This window comes from Elaeis guineensis, chromosome 12 (genome assembly GCF_000442705.2).
Source record: "Elaeis guineensis isolate ETL-2024a chromosome 12, EG11, whole genome shotgun sequence".
Lineage (NCBI taxonomy): Eukaryota > Viridiplantae > Streptophyta > Magnoliopsida > Arecales > Arecaceae > Elaeis > Elaeis guineensis.
In genome coordinates this window covers 28,886,168-28,907,388 of record NC_026004.2, presented here as the reverse complement: position 1 = coordinate 28,907,388, position 21,221 = coordinate 28,886,168, and the positions used below count along the sequence as shown (strand labels likewise).

Below are 21,221 nucleotides of genomic sequence, written 5' to 3'. Positions count from 1 at the left end.
CTAAGTAATCTCAAGCATATTCAGGGTCCTAATTAAGATTAGCCATACTAGTATAGTACCTTAGCATACTGAAAGTACCATACCATACTAGAACCGAACCAATATACAGTCTCGTGCAATACCGACACTCAATATGCCTTGTTGTCTTGTACCGTGCTGCATACTGACACTATAATAGGATGATTCCGGTGGGGGGTTTGATACCAAGACAGTAAACCTTAGTTCTAATAAACATTATTTAGATAGTAGTACACCTAGCTGGCCAGTTTACTCACAAATGACATAACCACTTTCATTTCAATTCCGTACACCCACAACTGGCATAACCGCTTCCAATTCAATTCAGCACTTCAAATAACAAATAAAAATAAGATCACTTAATTTTACCAACACTGCAACACATGTAAAGTGAATTGAAAACGAGAAGTCAATACACATCAATAATTATATCGTCAAACAATACAAAATCAGCAAATGCCTTGTGTCTCCCATAACAACTGAATCTTATACATTTGGAGCATATGTGGAACATAAGTTGATCTCCTGCTTCTGGAATTTTGGATTGTCCCAAAGCTGATCCATGTCTAGCTATATTCTGATCTCAATTACATGTCACAATATTTTAGGTTCATTACTAGTAAGTTGACTTCAAGATATTTTGGCAATGAGAACCACATAAAGGCCCTAAAGAAGAAGGCATAACATCCCTATTTGTTCTATAAAATTTAAGTATACTGAGCGATAGGAAGTATAACTGATCACTAATAAGACTTAAAACAGGCATTTACTTTTTGTACACTAATGGTGTTAAATTCTAATACAATGCGAGTTGCTAGTTGTCTACATATGAGAAGATAACTGACAAAATACAATTACACTATGCCCAACAAAGGTATATGTCAGACAATTTGATAAGGCATGCAACAACACTTTAGATCTTGGTTCCACACCATTTGATAAAACTACATTAGCCTCCAACAGAAGAACTCTGCTATCTGCTAGAATGATTCAAAAGGAAACAACTGTAATGATTCACAAAGAAAGGACAAGGAGGAGGGGGATGGGAGGGATACAGGGAGTCTAAGTTGTTGCATTACAACAAAGAGTATGCTATGCACACAGGCTGTTGTTCATGTATAACTTCAGATAATTTCACACATATGTTACAAAGTGCAGGATCATCTTGGCTTTGAAGTGTGGACATTTCATGATATGGAACACAGTCATATTGAACCCTCATTAAAAATTAACAGAATACTGTAGTACGGATCATCTGCGCTTTGCACAAATCAAGATTAGCAGAATACTCATTAAAGATGAGATCATAAAGAACATAGTCTCATAGCTACTGAATTGAAAACCTAGATATATCAAGCTAACATGAAAACAATCAGATAATAGAATGTCCATTACTTTCAAAGCAAAAACGAAGCTACTTACCCACATAATAAACGGCCAATAAGAAGAACTGCTAGAGAGTTAAGATCAAAAGCCAATGCATATAAGACATTGCCCAAAAGAAGAACAATACTGCTAAATACGAGTGGCCTGAAATATGATTTATTTGACCATGCACTAAAATACACTGAAGAGAACACTTGTGCAACAGCCATTGACCCAATAATAACACCACAAACTGTGGCAGCAGCTCCAAGGCTCAAGGAGTAGTCATCTGCTGTTGGAACAACAATGTATGTGTTGACCATATAAAGGAAGGTGTTTGCCAAGTTCAAGAGAAGAGACATAAAATGATATCTTTGGTCATCAATTTCATCCTCTGCTGAACCAGGTACATCTTCTTGGATAATAAGTGCACGTTGTCCCAAAAATTGAAGGAAGTTTGTTGAACGTGTCAGCTTATCTACTGATGCTTGTATCAGGTCAACAATAGGGTCCTGCACTAGGTGCAGAGAAATACAGGTGATGTAGATAAAAGTAAAAGTTCTTCAATAAAAATGTTCACACAAGAAAAAATTATCTTCTATGAGTCCATGAACAATGTATAAGCTGTAAAGTGTTAATAAACCTTTGGAGCAGTGGATGGCTGATCATAAATGGATAAGTAGCTTCCTTGATGGTGTTGAAGATCTGCAAGGTTGCGAGACAATGCTCCTACAACAGCCCCTATGCCCTGCTTAGACAAAACAACATCTTCGTAAGATGGTGTTTTGTGCCCAAGATGGCCCTCCGCCCTTCTAATTATATTACATAGGAGAGCAGATACTACAATTCTAACACAACTTGAAGCAATACTTGAGAAAAGGAAATGGATAATGGAGGAGGGCCTAGTTATCTTCACTATATAACATTTTTGATAGTATGTTTCAGTTAGATATATACCACATGCTTGAAGACCTGCTGTAGCTGAGAATAAGGATGATTTGATCTAGTAGTTAAATAATAATCTGTGAATCTATAGCCAAAGCGTTTATCAAATTTCTTCAATATTTTACGGATGCCGGTAGCATTCAAATCAACAAATCTAAGAAGCCTTAAAAGATCATGCCCAACTGCCCTATATGCTTCTCTCAATTCAGATATCTGAGATATTTCTGGATGCTCCAGAAGGACTTTGCGCTGCTCACCCAATTTCTCAATCCTGCTTGCAAGAATCCCTTGTTGTTCCAACAGAAAAAGGACAATCTTTTCAATCTGGATTGAAACAAAAACAATGATGAAAACCGTAAGAAAACAACTGTGACAAGTAGCTTTTATTCTGAAACATGAGGATTGAAATTCCAGCCAAGCATAAAGAAATCAGATTATACCATAATCTAGTATTCAACAAAACTGGAGCACTCGAAGTAGCAGTTTTAGTTGTTGAATTTGTAAGACAATGCATAGTAAACATTTAGTAACAAAAAGAAAAGAAATACTCTAATTGTTGTCTGAGAGTAATGCCAATAAAGATGCAGAAAAAGGGGAATTCAATTTGATGCAAGGAAGGATATGACCTATCTTACCTAGGCATGCAATGATATGCACTTCACAGTATGCTCATGAAGAAAATTATGATTTTATACGACATGGGAAAAAAAATGTTCTCCAACTACAGGCAATCATAATGTAACTAGAACACTCAACTAATGTCTTTTTATATAGTGTATATTTATGACATATCAACATTTGCATATACATGCTTATGAATGTATTTTTACATGGTTTGTGTATGTATTTGTATTTAGAGTCTTATATTGCTAGAGAGGGAAACGAGAATAAAGTACTAGGAAGCAAACCTCATGAAGATCACATGGAATATATTCCCCAAAAAAAGAAGCCAAAAACAAATTTCAGGATAATTTTGAAACACACCCAAGATTTGTAATATAATTAATTAACATAAACAAAGAGCCATTCAATAGATATTTTGAAATCTCAAGCACCATTGCAGCATCTTTCATATGTCGTATAGGTTCTTCTATTTCATTATTTCAATTCAAACCATTCCACCATACCGCAAAGGCTGCATTTTTACAAACAGATCTTGATTCAATAGGTGAAAATTCAAAAGATCCGCAAGGAAAATGAGAGCGAATGAAGAAGGCCATCCAAAAAGCATGATAGGAGGGGAAGTTAAGGGAAGTGGTAAAACATATTCACTAAAAAAGTTTGGTATAGGTCCTGATACCGATTCGATGAACATTGTTTGTTCTATTCTTCTTGATTTTACAACATATCCAGCACTTCATGACCTATTAACTTGAAAGCCCATGCAACTATATGGAACAAAATACTACACACAAAATTTTCACCATAATGTTAGAGGCATGAGGTGATCAAATAACGCCTATAAGAGTTTCTTGCAACCTCTGTAAGATGAACACTCTAAATTGTCAGTAGCCCAAAATAGAGAAGAAGATCATGGTACCATATGTTTTCCACCATTTGAACAAAGGCCTTTTTAAATGTTATTACTTATTACCATTTTCACATAGAATCTAATAGAAAGCATAAGTTTGGCACCTCCTCATTAGTCTTGGCAGTTGGTTAATCAAGGATGAGTTTAAACGTTATGATATTTGGATCAACCTGCTGCGAGTAGAATGAAATGCAAATTCCCTTCCCCTATCACACTTACTCATCTACCGTATCTTCTTCATAAAGCCCACGAAATTATCACGCATGCTGACTTATCATAAATTATATCACTCATACGAATCATATATTGATTCATGTGTCGATTTCTTATACAAGGAAAGCCCCAATAGTTGAAATCTTTGCACAAATCAAATTGCTATGAAAAAGTGTTTTCATATTTTAAGCATTTTCCATACTTTAGCAGTTAAGTTTACCACATAGGTTCACTTTTACAATAATTGGTACCACACCACCCTCCAGCCAATTAACATTTACCTTATTTTCAAGATGGCATTGAAAAATATAATTAACAAAATTTAGCTATCTGCATCCATGAATTTACACTTTTACGAGCTACATTTTCCATTTTATTATTCTTATACTCATGAACATGTCAAACTTAACATGACTAACCATAATGAAGGTAATGAAAAGATAACTTATGTGACATACAGTAAGCAGCCGAAGTCATCAAGTAAAAGGAAATCAGATGAGGCTCTATGATATTAGTAAGAAAAGTTTAATCTTGTGACTATCAATCTCTTTAACCACTCAAAAGTGAAGTGTAAGTGGGTGCATTCTAAAATAATTTTATCACCTGTCACTCAAAAAGAAACATATCATTTACCATGCAATGACGCTAGCTCAGAAATCAACTAATTCTAAGCTACAAGTTAAGATATGCTGGATTGTGAGCTTCTTGTAGGTTTCCACTATCTGATTGGTACATGAAGCGTGCAACTGAAGAAACAAAGCACCTCCTTCAGCAACCATACCAATTCAACTAATATTGTTCTGATGATTTTGTATTGGCCAATGAGCTTAAGGCCAATTATCTGACACTTGGTTTCTTCCATCTACCACACATGCTGTATTAATCTTACAAAGATCAAGGACCTTCATCGAAAAAAGAAAAAACAGGGACCTTCAATAAGTGCACTTAGGCTCTGTTGGTTGTGGTTGCTGGGTCGAAGTCAACCAACGTCATGTCCAATTCATCTAAATTCATTTTGAGCTAAGGATTCAAGGGCCAACCATGCTGGTCCATGCTGTGCTGTAGCATGCCAACAAGATGCTAGCACTAGGCATGCATGTGTGCTACAATACCCTACCTATCACAGGGTATAGGCCCATGCCAACAATATCGATCGTGCCAGTTTGGCAATGCATGTGGTTCGTACCACTCTAAACCATATAAATTTTTTATTAATTGGTCTTCTTTTCGCACAACTGATCTAAGAGCAATACCAAAGTGTTTCAAAGAAGGAAGAAAGTAGCACATAAATATTCTACGATAGTAGGTATTGAAGAATCAGTACATGAAATTTTACTAAATTTGAATGTTCTGAATGTTCCTGAAAATTTTTGCTCACAAAAAGTTATAGTCCATTATGGGTAGGAACACTATTGCCGATATAATAACTTCTATAAGAAATGCTGACATGAATAAAAAAGGAACAGTTGCCCAAAGTTTATGCCTTTTTAAATCCATTCGTAAATGTTATGCCTGTCATACTGATTCCCCACCAACAGTAGCCACGCCGTCCGCTAAAATTTGTCCCTTTTTAATATATTTACCCTGCAGCCAGGAATGAAGAAGCAACGGATGCTATTTCTGGACAAAGCAAGGGATCATTTTCAACAATGAGATATGGTGATAGCTGACCCAATAATCACATACAAGTAGAGATGCCACTGATCAAAGAAGTAAAACAGTATGTGAGCTGGGTTCAAAACATCATGAGACGATTTGGTCCATGTCCGGTGCAGGCGTTAGAGCATTGAGAGGACCTTTCCCTAGTACGAGAGAAAAAGTTGAGGCATTTCAAATTGTTTGTTGATATGGACAAAGTAAGGAAAAACCTCTTTCCAGTTCACTCAGAAAAAAACCATCATTGTCAATCTCAAAAATCGGAACAGTCCCAGTCTGAATGAATCATTGAAGCAGGATCATAGCATTCCCTGGCTTGTGTCTAAACAACATGATGATAGATAAGTACTATGCAAAATATTGAACACCTGAAATTTGAATTCTTGCTTTGGACACAATCTTTGAACCTAATTTCCAACCCTAAAGCCTATTTCTCTTACAACCATTTGCCCTTTACTTACTTATACATGTGACATCTATATCTATTATTTCCTTGGTTTTTCCCCTGAAGCTTAGTCAAAAGACTAGTTATATGTGTTTTGCTAATTGTAAGTTCAAAGTTGATTGTCATTCTTCTTGGAAATCCATTAAGGTCACACATGGTAATGTTAGCTTTGATAGAGGTGAAAAAAGTTCTCACTAATGAAATAATCATTTACAATCAGTAAATTAGGTTAAGAAGTGAACATGATAATGTCACACTGACATGGTGGCAAAGGATATTTGCTCAGAAAAAGGTAAAAAAATGACAACACAAATACATCATTATTCCCAGAACTTAATGTTGCCAAATTCTAACATCAGGATTTCTACTTTGGTATCTAAATAAGCTACGCAGTTACAATAAATTTTGCACTAAGATATATAAAACAACGTTAGCTAAAGTTATTGAACCATATTACAAAAATGCATGTAATAATGTGGCATGAATTGACATGCTTAGGTGCACGTGCACATAGATGCCCATGGACCTAGACAAGAAATGTAACACATTTGCAACACTGTGTCAGCACAAACCTACAAATAATTTTTCACAAACCTGGTCATCAAGCATTCGTGAGAATTCTTTGAGAATCTGCCGACGGGTTTTTTCGCCTTGCTGTGTTTGTTGAACATATTGCCTCACTCTCTTCTTCATCAACTTGTAATTAATATAGTATCTAAAAGAAACAAGAACATAGTTCATCAGGTCTTAAGAAGGGGGGAAAAAAAATAAAAAATAAAAAAAGGTTTCTGCAACATTAGCCTAAAATGGCTCAAAGTTGAGCTACAATGAATATGTAAAGCTATATATACATCCATTTTACTTCCTACCATCATTGAATTCTAAGAATTAGTGGTGAATTTCTAGAAATAAGATACTTAAGAAGCAAAGGGCTTGTTATGGAACCTAGAAATCCAGTTGACCCATGAAACTGAACAGAGACCGTTAAGCATTTTCCTGAACATGGAAAGTCTTAACAACAAGAAAAGGTTGACTAGGTTTTATGTGAAGGATTGCATTTCTCTTTGAGGATTAAATAAATAAAATCATTATTTATATGGAAGGGATACAACATAAGGACCTCTAGGATGTCACCTGCACTAGCACTATCCTCTCCAGAATACTTCAATACGGAGTACTGATGGGATAAGGTGCTTTATTTCTGATACAGTCTCTCCTAATCCTTTTTTAGTTGATACTTTAATTCTAAGTTCTAGTGCTTAACTTTCTCTTGTTTTCATTTAATGCTTTCAATTAACTTGTTTTGTTCCTTGATCATAAGGAAAAGGAGACATAACCACCAAGCCCTGTCCAAAATATTGGGAGAGGATTTAAAAACATTTCCATTTAGGATTAACTTTACTTGCATTTCAAGCTTTGCCATATCCTTTCTACAATCTCCAATTATGTTACCTTAGTTCCTTTCTTCTTCCATCTTTTAAGTTTTAACAAAGATGCAACATTCTCTGCTAGAACCCCCTAGATCTTCATTATATTTGTGTTCATGGCATCTCAATCAGTGCTTTATCATTTAACCTTGTTTTGTGCAAGTCCTACAACTTCGCTAATAGAGTTAGCCCTCTATCTATAATTCCTAATTTTACTACACTTCCATCTTAATATTCTCATCTTTGACATTCAACTTATTTTCTCAGACCCAATAATTGCCAAATATTTTGATCCTTATGACTTTGCTGGCCTTATTGTTCTTCTTGAAATATTTCCTGAAAGTTGCCAAGGTATGTGCAAATCACATAATTACCTAAAAGCAAGTGTCCACTTCATCCAGTTACCCCTAATTCTGTTAATTGTATTTCCATCTACCTCTCCATTTTTTCTATCTATAATATATTAAAGGGGACAGAAGCAATCACTGCATAGCATCCCATACAGCAATTTTGATTAGGGCCTCATCTTTATTTGTAATTTAAGTAAACTTGAATTCCATATGTTATGTTCTTATTCTGCTACTTCATATGCTTTATCTTTTAAGCTTTCTTCCTTAAATTCAATTAGCATTTAATCTTGTTCTTTTCTGATTAATCTGCACTATATCATCTGCAATAACATACAAACCATGGCAATTTTTCCTAAACAATAGATGTAGATTCAATTAAAATTAGCATCAAAGAATATGGGCTTAGTGGTGAACTATGATGTATGCTCAATATGACAAGAAGCATACGTCATATCACACTACACCAAAAGCTTGTCATTGATCCAGATACACAAATTCTAAAGAATGGGTGAATTTTTTCAAGTTGTTCAAGTTAAGACAATGATCACACTGAGGAATGAAGCCAACATAAGAAATTAGAGTCATACTGATACCGGAGGCACACCGGCCAGCTACTAGTTCAGTACAATATCAATACATCCCATAGTGAGCCAACATGAACCAACATGACGGATCGGGAGAAGAGGATGGGGGAGAGGGAGAAAACCCAACCCCGACTCTAGAAGGAGAAGAATTGAGATGGATAGAGAAGAAGAAAGTGAGAAAGAAGGAGAAAGAGTGGCATACGGGCATAGGCATCAATTGAGGACATTGGAGTTGGTGGCAATGTCGATCAAAGGCATCGAGGTTGGTGGCAGCATCGATGGAGCCTCCGGCATCAATATTGATCGGGCTTCAAAGCTCCAATTATGGTAGAAGGGGGGGGGGCTCAGGGGGGTTTTAATGGCCAAATCATCTTGGTTCTTGGCCAGTTCAATTCAATACAATTTGGCAAACCCCGGTTGGAGTGTTTATCAAGATGATAATAGAGGTGCATTTATATCCAAGTTTCATATATTAGTTGATGAATGAACTACACACACACATATATATAATAAAGGTTTACAAGCATAGCGGCATCCTGCAAGTGATGGAGGGTAGTATTAGTTTTAAACCCATGACCAAATGCATGATTTCATTGGTCTTAACCTTTCTTAACGGCATGCATTTTGACTTGTGAAGCCCATGTCATGGGTTCGAGAATGATATCCGTCCCTTCTCCAACCATCAAAACCAAATGCCTAATTACCCACAAAGATAAGTTGAGACTAGTACTATGCAAAAGTAGTACACAAGTGCATACAAATGTGCCAATATTCCCCATTCTAAAGTCGAGGTGGATCATTCACCAGAAGATTGGCATGAGAAATACAGACTAATCATGAAGTAGAAAATAGGACTATCAATAAAGGGAGAAAGCAAGTTGTATAGCTTCAAGTCAATATACTCTCCAATGACCCATAATCCCCTTGATGACAAAACTAAGAGCAGCAAGCATGTGACCCCAAAAAAAAGAGACTAGGAAACTTTCAAAATCTTCATCTACAAACAAGACATGAGAATGTTATGAAAAGAAATAAAGTTAGCACAAGATCGTGTAGTAAGGAGACAGAGGTAAAGGTGAGCCTAACTAAATAATGTTTTGTGGTCTTCCAAAATCTGAGTCTGGAAAAGATTTATTCCCTTATCCAATACCGAATGAAGACAAAAAATGCAAATTGACAGAGCTTGACAGACTGAAAAATAAGCTTACCCTTTCCATTCTTGAACTTGATCTGCAACTAATTTCTTTCCAAAGTTAACCATCTTGACGTTGAATAGAGGACACTACAATAGAAGAAATGATATATAAGTCACAAGACATCAATGCAAACTCATAAATAGTAATAAAATGATTGAATCAGCATAAGTATGCATAGAAGACTAGAAGTAACGGCATGTTCAATGATCAGATGAAACAACTAGTACAAATAAGTTCAGTCCTTCTTCAATGGAGCCTTCTTAACTTGCCATTTGATGTTGACAGACTTATTTGATGATGAATGAATACATAGTCCATAACTCCATATGTATTAATATTTCAGCGACTTCATCCATGCTTGTTGTGCAAGAGATGTAATGATGGAAAGGCATGAAATTAGTGAAATAACATACAGCTCCCTTAAAATAATCGAACATCATTTGCATGTCAGCACCATGATATTGCTAAATATAGCTGAAATAAGTCATTTTAGAACCAAGTGCCACTGTTAACTTATATAAGAAGACAAACAAACAGGAAAATAGAAAAGAATCAAGCTAGTCAAGGAGAAAATTTATCTAAAGAGGTCAAAACTGATTTTGCTTACCCAAGATTTCTTGTCATGATTTAATCAATCATTATTCGTGCAATAATAATTAAAACAAGGGAATAGCACAATCATGTGAGTATGTGAAAGAGTATGTTAAGGAAACAACTTGTTATTTAACTTCTTTGCTAGAACACTACTCAAATGAGAGCTTCAATGATAATTCGATTAGCAAAGGTACCTAACAAAAATAGAAAGCACTTTAGAGTTTAGACAACAAGGAGAAGCACACTGCTAAGAATCTTTAGATAAAAGGATCCTCCCACTATGATAGATTATAAACATATTCTTCACTTAGCTAGCCAGGATACATTAAATCATTCTTGGATACACTCTCGGCTTTGAGTTGGGATACCTAGATGGGTTTATGGAAATCAGATATAACTTAACCAGGGTTGGAGTGAGAGTTTGCTAGCTTCTTGCCTAATTATAACTGGAATATGAATTTGCTAGACCTGATTTCCCAGAAAATAGCAGCCACATGAGATTTCATTGGCAAGAAAAGATTATTTCCTCACCATGATGACAAAAGTCACAAAACTACATAGAAATTAAACTACAACTAGATTATCAATCTGCCATCAAGTAGGCAGGGAGACTTAAGCTTTCTATGATCCACTAGAATAATTTTATCTAGAAAGAAATTGTCACTCATACTTATTTCTCATTATCATCTTGTAACTGCAATGAAAATATTCGATACAGTCTAAGTTGCAGCACAAGGTAACACAAAAGCATCACAAATCCATCCATCACACTTAAACGCTGTAATGGTTAATGACTCAAGTTTTGCTTCTCCATGTACTATTGTTGGTAAGGTGAACAGCAACTGAAACTAAAGTTGATGACGGTATGTTTAACAGAATAGTGATCAACTGCAAGGGCTGAATCGGCAGTACTATTCCAATATGCGTGAGATAAACTTAAGCTATTTTGAAACAAAAGGTCAAAGATCAAACGTGTTCTACCATATGAGTTTACCAGAGAGTAAACACATGTTTTGCTTTTAAAAAGAAGCAAAAGGAAAAACCAAGTCTGCCACATCTTCCAAAAGGTTGATCCTAGAAAGATGTAATTAAGTAATGCTGAAAATAAATGGATTTGTATGTTTGACTTTGAATCATCCCATGAGACAGTAAGGAGGTAGTAAGCTGAAGCTGACTTATCCAAAACAAATAAGGGAGAATCATAAACCAGTTGACAATAGGTCTGCAGTATTAGCTCCTGTTGTTATGTTCAACCTAAAACCCAATTCATATCCAATTACATAATAGGACATATAGGAGTATTTCATCTTGTTGTGGAGACTCTGTAACAGCATAGATCTGACTGAGGCTCAAAAGAATGGACCAGATCTCTGGTAAATGCAGGAGTTCGAGGAATTGGCAAAACACGTCAGGATTTACTAGTTTAGATGTTGGTGTGCAGTTGACTTGGAAATTCTCCATTGTTAGAAAGCAAACGAGGCAGCACATTATGCTGCAGTTTATCTTAGTTAAAATTGAAGATGTTCCTTCACCCACCCTAGTCTCCATTAGCATAGGGTTGATCAATCAGGAAAGAATGGGTGGGTTCTACTCTAGGATAGGCTCTAGTAGAGTGTGTTTGCTGCAATGTCAATTGCAAGTAAATTTTTGCCAGACAAAAATTTTGGATTTACCTGTTGTGAACTGAAACTCTAGAATGTGTCAGTGTAACTGATTATTTCTTCATTTATAAAAAAGAAAAAAATAAAAATAATGCCTAATTAACCTAGATAAACAGAAAACTTAACTGGTCAAGATAAATGTTTATAGGGATAACAGAGTATATGCTCACATTTTCTCTCATTAAGATATGATAAGTCACCAAGCACTCAAGAATGTAAAGATGTTTAGTTGACAAAACTGGTGATGAGACTCAGTTTCTTGTGTAGTATTTGGTGAATTAAAATTCAAAATCAATTATGCTCTGCAAAAACATATAAAGTATTTTGCAGTATAATCTTCAACTGGTTAGATGACCAAGAGCCCTGATTTATTGCATATATGCCTTACCAGGAATGCAGGTGAAAACCACTTAAAGTATTATAACATTTGTTTGTTCACATTTTTGTGAAATTAACTTTGGATGATCTGACAGATTTTCCTTCAAAAAAATATATACCATCATGTCCAATGATGTCAACAACTACTACAACCAATTTGAGAGGTAAAGATTTCACTGAAACTTGATTAACAAAGAGGTGAGAAGGTCACAAATACAAAATCACAACCTCACAACATATGTAAGGACATCAAAACAAGGCTACCATGATATATTCAAAATATTGAGCTAAGCAATTTACAGCTGCATAGTAAATTTATAGAAATATTCACCTGGACTGGTCTAAGTCACAACCGAGATTAAGGAGAAGGAAGAGTTTATTGTCATGACATGGAATTGGAAAAAGGTATGGACAGGAAGGCTAGAGAGAAATGCAGTCAGAGACAGAAGAAAGGAGATCCAGATCCAGAGGAAGAGGGGTGGGGGGGGGGGGGGAAGAGGAGGAGAAGAAGAAACCTGATTGTGAGATGAGTTAATGGATAGGTTTACAAAATAATTATGCATAGCAAAACAAACATAGAACTTCAAATGGAACTTTACAGTACTGCCGAGTCATGAATATAGTTGATGACGGCAGGCATCATTCAGGGTCCATTCTCATCCAAGAAATAGACAAAAGAATAGTATGCAAAAGCTATCCATAGAAACATAATTCAAATCAATCTTGTCATCTTCAGAGCATGGTCCTTTTAATCCTTCATAGTTCATAGGTGGTGTCCAGGTATTTCTCCAGATAAGCTCTCCTCTCTAAAAGCATCTCCAGATCCAAAGAGGCTGCAAACTTCTCTTCGGATAATCCCAATCCAATCTACCACCGACTATTCTCTTTCAATCCATACATCAACAAATGTCAAACCCCAGCAGACTAGTTCCAAATCAACCAGATCTCAACTGATAATGATGCTAACAAAATTCCGTCTATTCAGAGACGAATTCATAATCCATAAGAGAAAAAGAAGACAAAGCATTACCAGAGACGACTTCAGAGCCTCGAGCTGAGTTCCGATGCTTCTCCTTCCACTCCGCTTAGATTACCATCAGCAAAAGGAGAAAAGTCTCGAACCCCATCCAACGAGAGAACAAGAACACATCAAAGAAAACGAGCCAAAAAAAACATCGATTCAATCTATTTATAACCAGAGAGAGAGAGAGAGAACGAGAGGGAGCGGGAGAGAGAGAGAGAGAGGAGGGGAAAAGAATGGCCGGACAGAGCGAGGTGATCGCGGGACGAATTGGTCCCGAAGGGAGGCAGCGTCTTCGCTTACGGTCTCCCTGTTTTACCGGCCGCCGTATGCCGCCTTTGGGGGGAGAGAGAGAGAGAGAGAGGCGAAAGGATAATACTATAAATAGCTGCCAGCCGTGGCACGATAGGAGACTCGCGAGCGCTGAGTTCCACTTTGTTTCAAAAGTTTGTGGCCTCAAAGTTTAGGAACCAAAATTGACTTACTTTTATTAACGAGCACGGGATGGCCGATCGTGATGGGTGTACTTATCACAAGCACAGCCATTAGCCGTGCGAGACCCCCTAAAATATTGTCCATACAATAATGATATATTGATTACGTGACTCACGGACCAAAATGTTTGGAAGCAATCTAAAAGTGCATGTCTCCACTAACAAAAACCATGTATGGTTCCTTGTTCCTATCATGATTTTTAATTGTCCTGAATGAAGAATATATGTGGAAAGACAGCATCAAACTTTATTATATAATTAAGTCTTAATATTTGTTTTCATATTGAATGTGCGAGGAGCATGGCATATATTGGCAAACATGGTAACATCATTGGTCAATTCAGAAATTCAAAATATTCTGATAAGGGAAAGAAGACATATGTCCAAAACAAGGACTTGATATGATTTGATGAGGTTCATAGATAGGTTGCCTCGGTGGGATGATGTGGCATGTGTTGTTTTCTTATCGGGAATGCATGCGACAAAAATATATATAAACCGCAAATTTTGAATGAAATGATAGAAGAGTAGCCTTACAAGTAGACAAATAAAATTGTCATATTTTATGAAAATAAAGGGGGCGATGCTAAATGGACTGCATGAAGTAAATTTTATAAAATATAATCATATTAAATACAAGAGTTTGGCTGTGGTACTTCTTTATATGCCTTGAAAATTTTATAAATATGAAAATAATGACTCAAAAATTTTATTGTTCTCAAGTAACTCAATCCCACAAGACCTAATAATGCTTGAACATTTAATCTCCAAATATTTTCATCAAACCTTGTGTGCTTCTTTTTTGCAACTGCATATTTATGGCCTTCCACATCTTTTAATTCTCCTGCTTCCGCTATTTTGTGTCAACATTCACGTTGCAGCCCCTCATCCCAGTGATCTGCAACAACGTCAGCCACATTGTGACCAACATCAACATCAGGTTAGATTAGCTTGACTTGGGATAGTATTAGAGTGGGTGAGATTAGGTTAAATTAGATTACATTGGACTGGACTAGGCTAGATGGGCTAAGATAGGTTAAGGGTGGAGATAGGTTGGGATAGGTTAAAGTTACGTTTATAGTCCAATGCAACCAAGCAAGAAAATTATTCCTTTGTAGGTGTGCAGTGTGGACAGTGGAGGATTTTTTTTTTTTTTTTTTTTAATATAGTATAACGAGGAATCACTAAAATCAGTTGCTCTTTTTGCCCAAAAAGTGCTATTCAGATTGGTGCGAGGAAGATATGGTGCTCTTAAATGGATCTAAGTTGCAATAGTATAAGATAGTATGTTATAACATCTGACATGAATAGAGTTCAGGTCTTGGGAAAATAAATAATGAAGATACAAAATGAAATATTTGAAAAAGGAAATGCAAAGACAAATGTTTGGGATAGGAAAAGCAAGGGGCAGTGATGGAGTTCTTCATTGCTTTTGTTTTAGTTGTATATTTTTGGAAAAAAATGTGTCCAATTATAATATATATGATACACAATTATATCTTGCAAATATAATAATATTTTGGGAAGTAATTTGGGATGTAATATGATAGTTGTTTGAAGGAGATATGTTAAGAATAGCTAAAACTTCAAATTTATAAGTGCATTAGGAGATGAGACATTTTAAGAACAATAAAAGTTTTCAAATGACTATTCCTATACTTATATAGTTTGTAGGATTAGGATAATTAATTTAGTCCAAAACTTAGACAATTAAAATTTTAGATTGTTTATTCATAATCCTAAAATGAGAATGGTGTTTTTTATGCCCATTCACGACTATGAACTAATCCATGATTTCAATCTTGGACCTAACTAGTATCTCAACCTCTTCATCTTTCTCTATCTATTCACAAATGGATTCCCACATGTTATTTATATAAGCGCCCATAAATTTCTTTCAATAATACGATCACCAGCATATAATTTGACATAATCCAAATATATCCTAACTTCAAAACCATTTAGGATTTGAAAGACATCCTTTTCTTATCTATTTTGCTTGAGGCAATTTGAGATGTTTGAGTTCTCAGTAGAGCATAAAATATTTTTTTAATAGAAGAGTTTTTGACAGCAATTTCTGACAACTCCTCCTCTCCTTTCTTCGGTCATAATCACTATGGTCACTGAATTATTTTAAGAACATTATTTCCATACTTTCCCACATCTTGATCCACGAGCATATTTTATAGCTCTTTTAGAGCCCTTTATTTGACCCTATGAAAGCTTAAGGGTGGGTGAGAGAATATTTGACTGTTTCTCCAATATTGCATCTTAGTTTGATCCATGCAATTTTCATCAAGCTTGTAAGCAAGAAAAAATGTTGTTGGCAATTAGCTAATGCAGTTTGATGACATGTAGATTATGAACAAAATATTTTTATTATAGAAATTATATAAAAATTGCTCACAATGAGATTGTTGTAGTTTGACAATATATAAATATGGTTTTTAACCATTCAGGACCTTGCAGTATTTATTGGTTGCAATGGTTCGTTGTAGGAGTAGGGTGTGTACTCATAGGGGATCTATCGGCTTTGATAGTTAAGGAGTAGTCCTATACGACTTAAGAGGCTGAGTCCTTAAGTTTGTGGCCACAACAGTGTGATAATGAAAAGAAATTTTCATGAGATTCATAATTGGGCTCAAACTGATTAAGTCTTACATATGACGGATGCTTAGGGTTTGATAAATTTTTATGCCCTGCATCCTATCAGGACTCTCAATAGAAAAACTAAATCATACGGTAACTACACCTAGAGATTTTGCTTTCAGTTCTGCTGGGTTGCCACTATATATTGCTAGATATCACTGATAAATTATGAGAACTCACTAGGATCATTCTGGATCGATGATCCTTAATGGGTGTGAGTTGGAATTGTTCTGACCCATCGAAAAGAATTTTTGGTGTTACTTTGATAGAGATCATTGTAAGTCTCACTACCAGACAGAATTGAACCTATAGAATCACACACAAAAGAGGTTGACCAAGTCATTTGATTGGATCAAGATCAAATTATCAATTGGATTGATGATTTAGATTAATTTGTAAAAGTTACAAATATAGTTACTAATTATTAACATAAGGGTCTTAATTGTAAATGTTGCAATATTGTTTGGTTTAATTAAATTATGGATCAAATTATAATTAATTTAAATTTAATTTAATTTAATTTAATTTGACTTAATTTGAGGCTAATTAGATTTAATAATCTAAGTTGGACTTAGATTGCTATCTTAATTGGATTAGGATTGACAGTCTTTTCGAATTAGATTCGAATCGAATTCGAATCGGATTCGAATTGGATTCGAACCAAATCCAAATTGACCCTGGACCTCACCTATTTAGATTAAATTAAGAGGATCTCAATTTGACTAAGATTCTCTCTCCTTTTCAATATAAGAAAGGGGAGAAGGCGGTGCCCTTCTCCTAGCATGCATAGGAAAAGGAGGAGCGCCAATAGTTGGCACTCCATCCTTCTGAGATTCTCTCTCTTACTCATTTTGAAAATTAATTAAATCTTAACTGATTGAGAATTAGATTAAATATTTATTTAATTTGTTTCTCTTTATTTTGGCATGGAAATTGAGGAGGAATTTATTTAATTTGTTTCTCATTGGGGTCGTCCACCCTTATGCCTGTAAGAGGGGCGTCCCACCTCTTGGATGCTCCAACAATTATTCCATCAGATTTTCCATGAAAAAGGGAGACAAAATCAGATAAAAATTAGAAAGAAAAAAGAAAGAAAAAGAAAGGAGAGAAGAAGAAGAGAAATGGTTCTCTTCTACCATCTTCTTCAAGGTCCTGCACGAAGGTTTTCGTGCTGTCTTCTTCTACGATGAGATCCAATCCTACAGAGCAAATCTGAAAGAAGCTAACATCTCGATGATCAAAAAGGCTTCAAACTCATCTCAGTCTTATATGGATACCTATAGAGATCAGGCACGTGCGTGGCTTCAAACAGAACCAGGATTCGATCCAGATCCCACTTACAAGTGGATAGCGATCCCAATGTAAGTTTTTGATCCTCTTTATTTTTGTTTTTAAATCTATAAATCTAATTTTATCATGCATGTTAGATCCTTTTTAGGCGATCTTAGATGTGATCTAAGGCATGCAACATATTAAAATTTTAATCTATACATTCTACTGCATTCTCATCAGATGAAAAAAATTCTGTATGCTGAAATCACCTAAGTCCAACAAAGCAGTGGAGGTAATTTTCATTAATTTATAGTTAAGGATATGCTCTTTTATTATAACATGAATGCTTATTAACTTTATATTGATATTTTTTTCTTTTTAGGTCAATTTCATAGGTGAAGTGGAGTGCGAGAAAGAAGATGCTGCCTCGAAACATGTGTCCTTATTGTGTAGGCAGATAAAAATGGAAGCTCGTGAGAGAAAGTCCACGGAGAAGAAAAAGGCCATATCATACCTTTTTAAGATCTACAAACGTGCAAGAAAGAAATACCAGGAGGGGAACATAGTGTTGGGAATAGTGTCCCAAAGTCAATTGTCAATCTGTTGATGGTTGTGCTCATTTTTGTATATGTACATTAATTATGAATTAATAAAAATTATTTTGATATTTTTCATCACAAAATGTTTCATCTTCTAATGAACTCTTATGTTGTGGTGAAGTCCTTAGGACTATTTAGACTCGACAAAGGAGGATTTGTCGTTTAGTCCTTAAATCTGTTCGCAACCAAATGATACGTTGTTACCAAGGACGACAACGTTTATCAAGCATAGGTCGTTGTGTGCCATATAGGTTGGTTGTCCTCTTAACCAATGAGTGTGGAGACACTGGTATGGCATACAAGTGAGATGTAAGGGTACATCTGCACTAAACGTGACCGACTCCGGAGCTATTTCTACTGTCAAGATTTGCTCCGATGGAATATGGGTATAAATGTCCCTCCGACCTGAGACCGCCACGGTGACTTGCAAGCAACTCACTGCACTTAGACACTGGACTACCTTAATTTCTAATTCAGTAACGGAAGGCTGCTGGGTGTAGTCAAGTACTTGACTTGTCGGTGCGTGTGTCAAGATGGTATTGACCACTCCAGTTTAGGAGCTGTGTACAGTCATGTTTCAATTTAGCAAAACCTTGGCCAGGATAGTCTTTGTGAGGAGTCACAGGACTGTTTGAGTTGAGCACGATTCCGATGATCTAATCAGGGTTGACAGTTTAACCCTGAGTCGTCCTAAACACAGAGGTCAAAAGAATGAATTATACAGTAACCATATTCACGTAGGTTCTGAGTGTTGCGATTGCGACTATTCGACCTATCCGATCGTCGGGTATCATTGCTAGATGGTCACTTCGATTAGTACAGGAATTGGTTCCTGTGCTACCGACTTAGGTTCGAACCTGCGGGGTCACACACATTAGAGGTTCCTATCTGATCTGATGGCTGATGAAGAGTCCTAATGCTTGTGGACTATGAGTCCTACGTGTCTGGGACTCTATGATCGAGAATCAAGATTCTCTGATCATGAGTTCCACACATTTTGGATACCGGGGTCAAGAGTCCCACTGGTTTGGGACTCTTCGATCAGGGTTACATATCGATGAATTCTGATGCCCGATTACCCATCGGATTTGGACTCAATATTTATGAGAGATTTAATTAGTGATTTGATCACTAATTAACTTAATTTAATTGAGTAATTATTTTTGGATCAAGTCCAATTGAATTGAATTCAGTTGGGTTTGACCCGATTAGGTTAAGAGTTGACCTAATCGTCGAGATGGTTTGGTCTCTGATTTGATCAGGGGTTGGGCTTAATCAATTCCTGATTTGATTAAAATTTTATTGAGCTTAATTAAGCCTAATTAAGTTGGATTTAAATTAGTCTAATTGGGCCTAACTTATTTGGTTCAATTAGGTTGGTTTAAATAATGAAACCACCTTGACCCATTCTCCCTGCGCCACCTCACTTCCACTGCGCCCATTTGAATTCATGAGAAGGAAGTTCTCATAAATTTTTTCTCATGCAAAGCCCTCCTCACGCCCTACTTTAATGCGCCAAATGAGTGGATAAGGATGATTGGTTGGCCATTCAAATTCAAAACAAAGTTTGAATTTGAATAAGCAACCAATCTAAGCACCTTGACCTTATCCTTTTTTAGCACCCCATTTATTACACGAGAAAATGTTTCTCATGAAATCACTCACGCACAAATTAAGCCATGCCCTCCTCTTCTCACCGCCTTAGTGGATAGGGATAAATTGGTTTCCATTTGAATTTAAAATTTGATTTGAATTCAAATGTGCAATTACTCATCTTTATCCTCTCACGTGGATAAGATGTTTGACATTATTTTAAAAGGAGGAGAAGAGTGGGGCGTGTGCAAGAAAAATTTTGAAGAGAAAATCTGGGGGTGAGGAATCCTTGTGTGCAAGGTGAAGGTCTATATCCTTCCGAGAGAAAAAGAAAGAAAAGAAAGAAAAAGTGTGCGTAGGATTTCAGTGAGTTCTTCAGGGTTTCAGCCTGGAGTTCGGAAAGTGAGAAGGTGAGCTACGAGTGTTGTGAGCCCACCAAATTTCAGAGAGATCTTCAACATCCTCTCAAACATGTCTGCTGATGATCTAAAGTATCCAAAGAATCGATAGACATCGATCGAAGGAGTTCGATCAGCATCGACCGTCGAAAGGGCTCTACAATGAGCTAGCACTTGTGAGGAGTCAATCAGACCGGAAGCTTCGTGTGGACAATCCACAGAGGCCAGACACGCTGTGTGGCTGCATTGCGATGATCAGACTCTTCCGATGATGATCAAATTATGACGATTTACTACCCGCATAAAGGTATTGTGTTCTGAACACATTACAGTAAAGTGTTTACTGTTCAAATTCGAATTTCAAATTTAAATGCATGCATGCTATATATCATATTTAGATCCTAGTATAGGATAAATTTTTATTAATTAAATAGATTAATTAATAATTTTTACTGTAAAATAGTGATTTTAAAAAAAATTAAAATTATCATTTTACCCCTGCACTGAATTTTCTCCACAAGTGGTATCAGAGTGGGTTCTTAGATATGATATATATATTTGCATGCATAGATTAAGTTTAAATCTAAAAGTTTAAATTTAAAATTTAAAATTTAAAATTTAAAATTTGAATTTTGAAAGTTGTTCGAAATTCAAAATTCAAAAATTTGAAATTCAAAATTTGAAATTTGAAATTTGAAATTTGAAATTCAAAATTCAAAATTCAAAAATTTGAAATTTAAAATTTAAAATTTAAAATTTGATTGAAATTTCAAATTTGAAATTCAAAATTTAAAATTTGAAATTTGAAATTCAAAATTTGAAATTCAAAAAT

At 35.7% G+C, this 21,221-nt stretch overlaps 1 protein-coding gene across 3 annotated transcripts in view; it reads right to left on the bottom strand.

Annotated features, from left to right (window-relative positions):
* LOC105034273 (SPX domain-containing membrane protein OsI_21475) overlaps window positions 1-13,589 on the bottom strand; it is a 47,414-nt gene extending 33,825 nt beyond the window's left edge. Inside the window, exons 1-6 of one of the 3 annotated variants that reach the window (XM_010909353.4) lie at window positions 13,394-13,589; window positions 9,743-9,816; window positions 6,768-6,888; window positions 2,341-2,652; window positions 2,027-2,131; window positions 1,441-1,895 (exon numbers count right to left, since the gene is read on the bottom strand). In XM_010909353.4, the coding sequence (XP_010907655.1) occupies window positions 1,441-1,895; window positions 2,027-2,131; window positions 2,341-2,652; window positions 6,768-6,888; window positions 9,743-9,795 (1,046 nt within the window). In that variant the 5' untranslated portion in view covers window positions 9,796-9,816; window positions 13,394-13,589. Of the gene's footprint in view, window positions 1-1,440; window positions 1,896-2,026; window positions 2,132-2,340; window positions 2,653-6,767; window positions 6,889-9,742; window positions 9,817-12,694; window positions 12,716-13,393 lie in introns of those variants that run through there. The other 2 variants (XM_019846940.3, XM_073246729.1) reach the window with 2 other exon arrangements.
* Window positions 13,590-21,221: the final 7,632 nt, after the last annotated feature.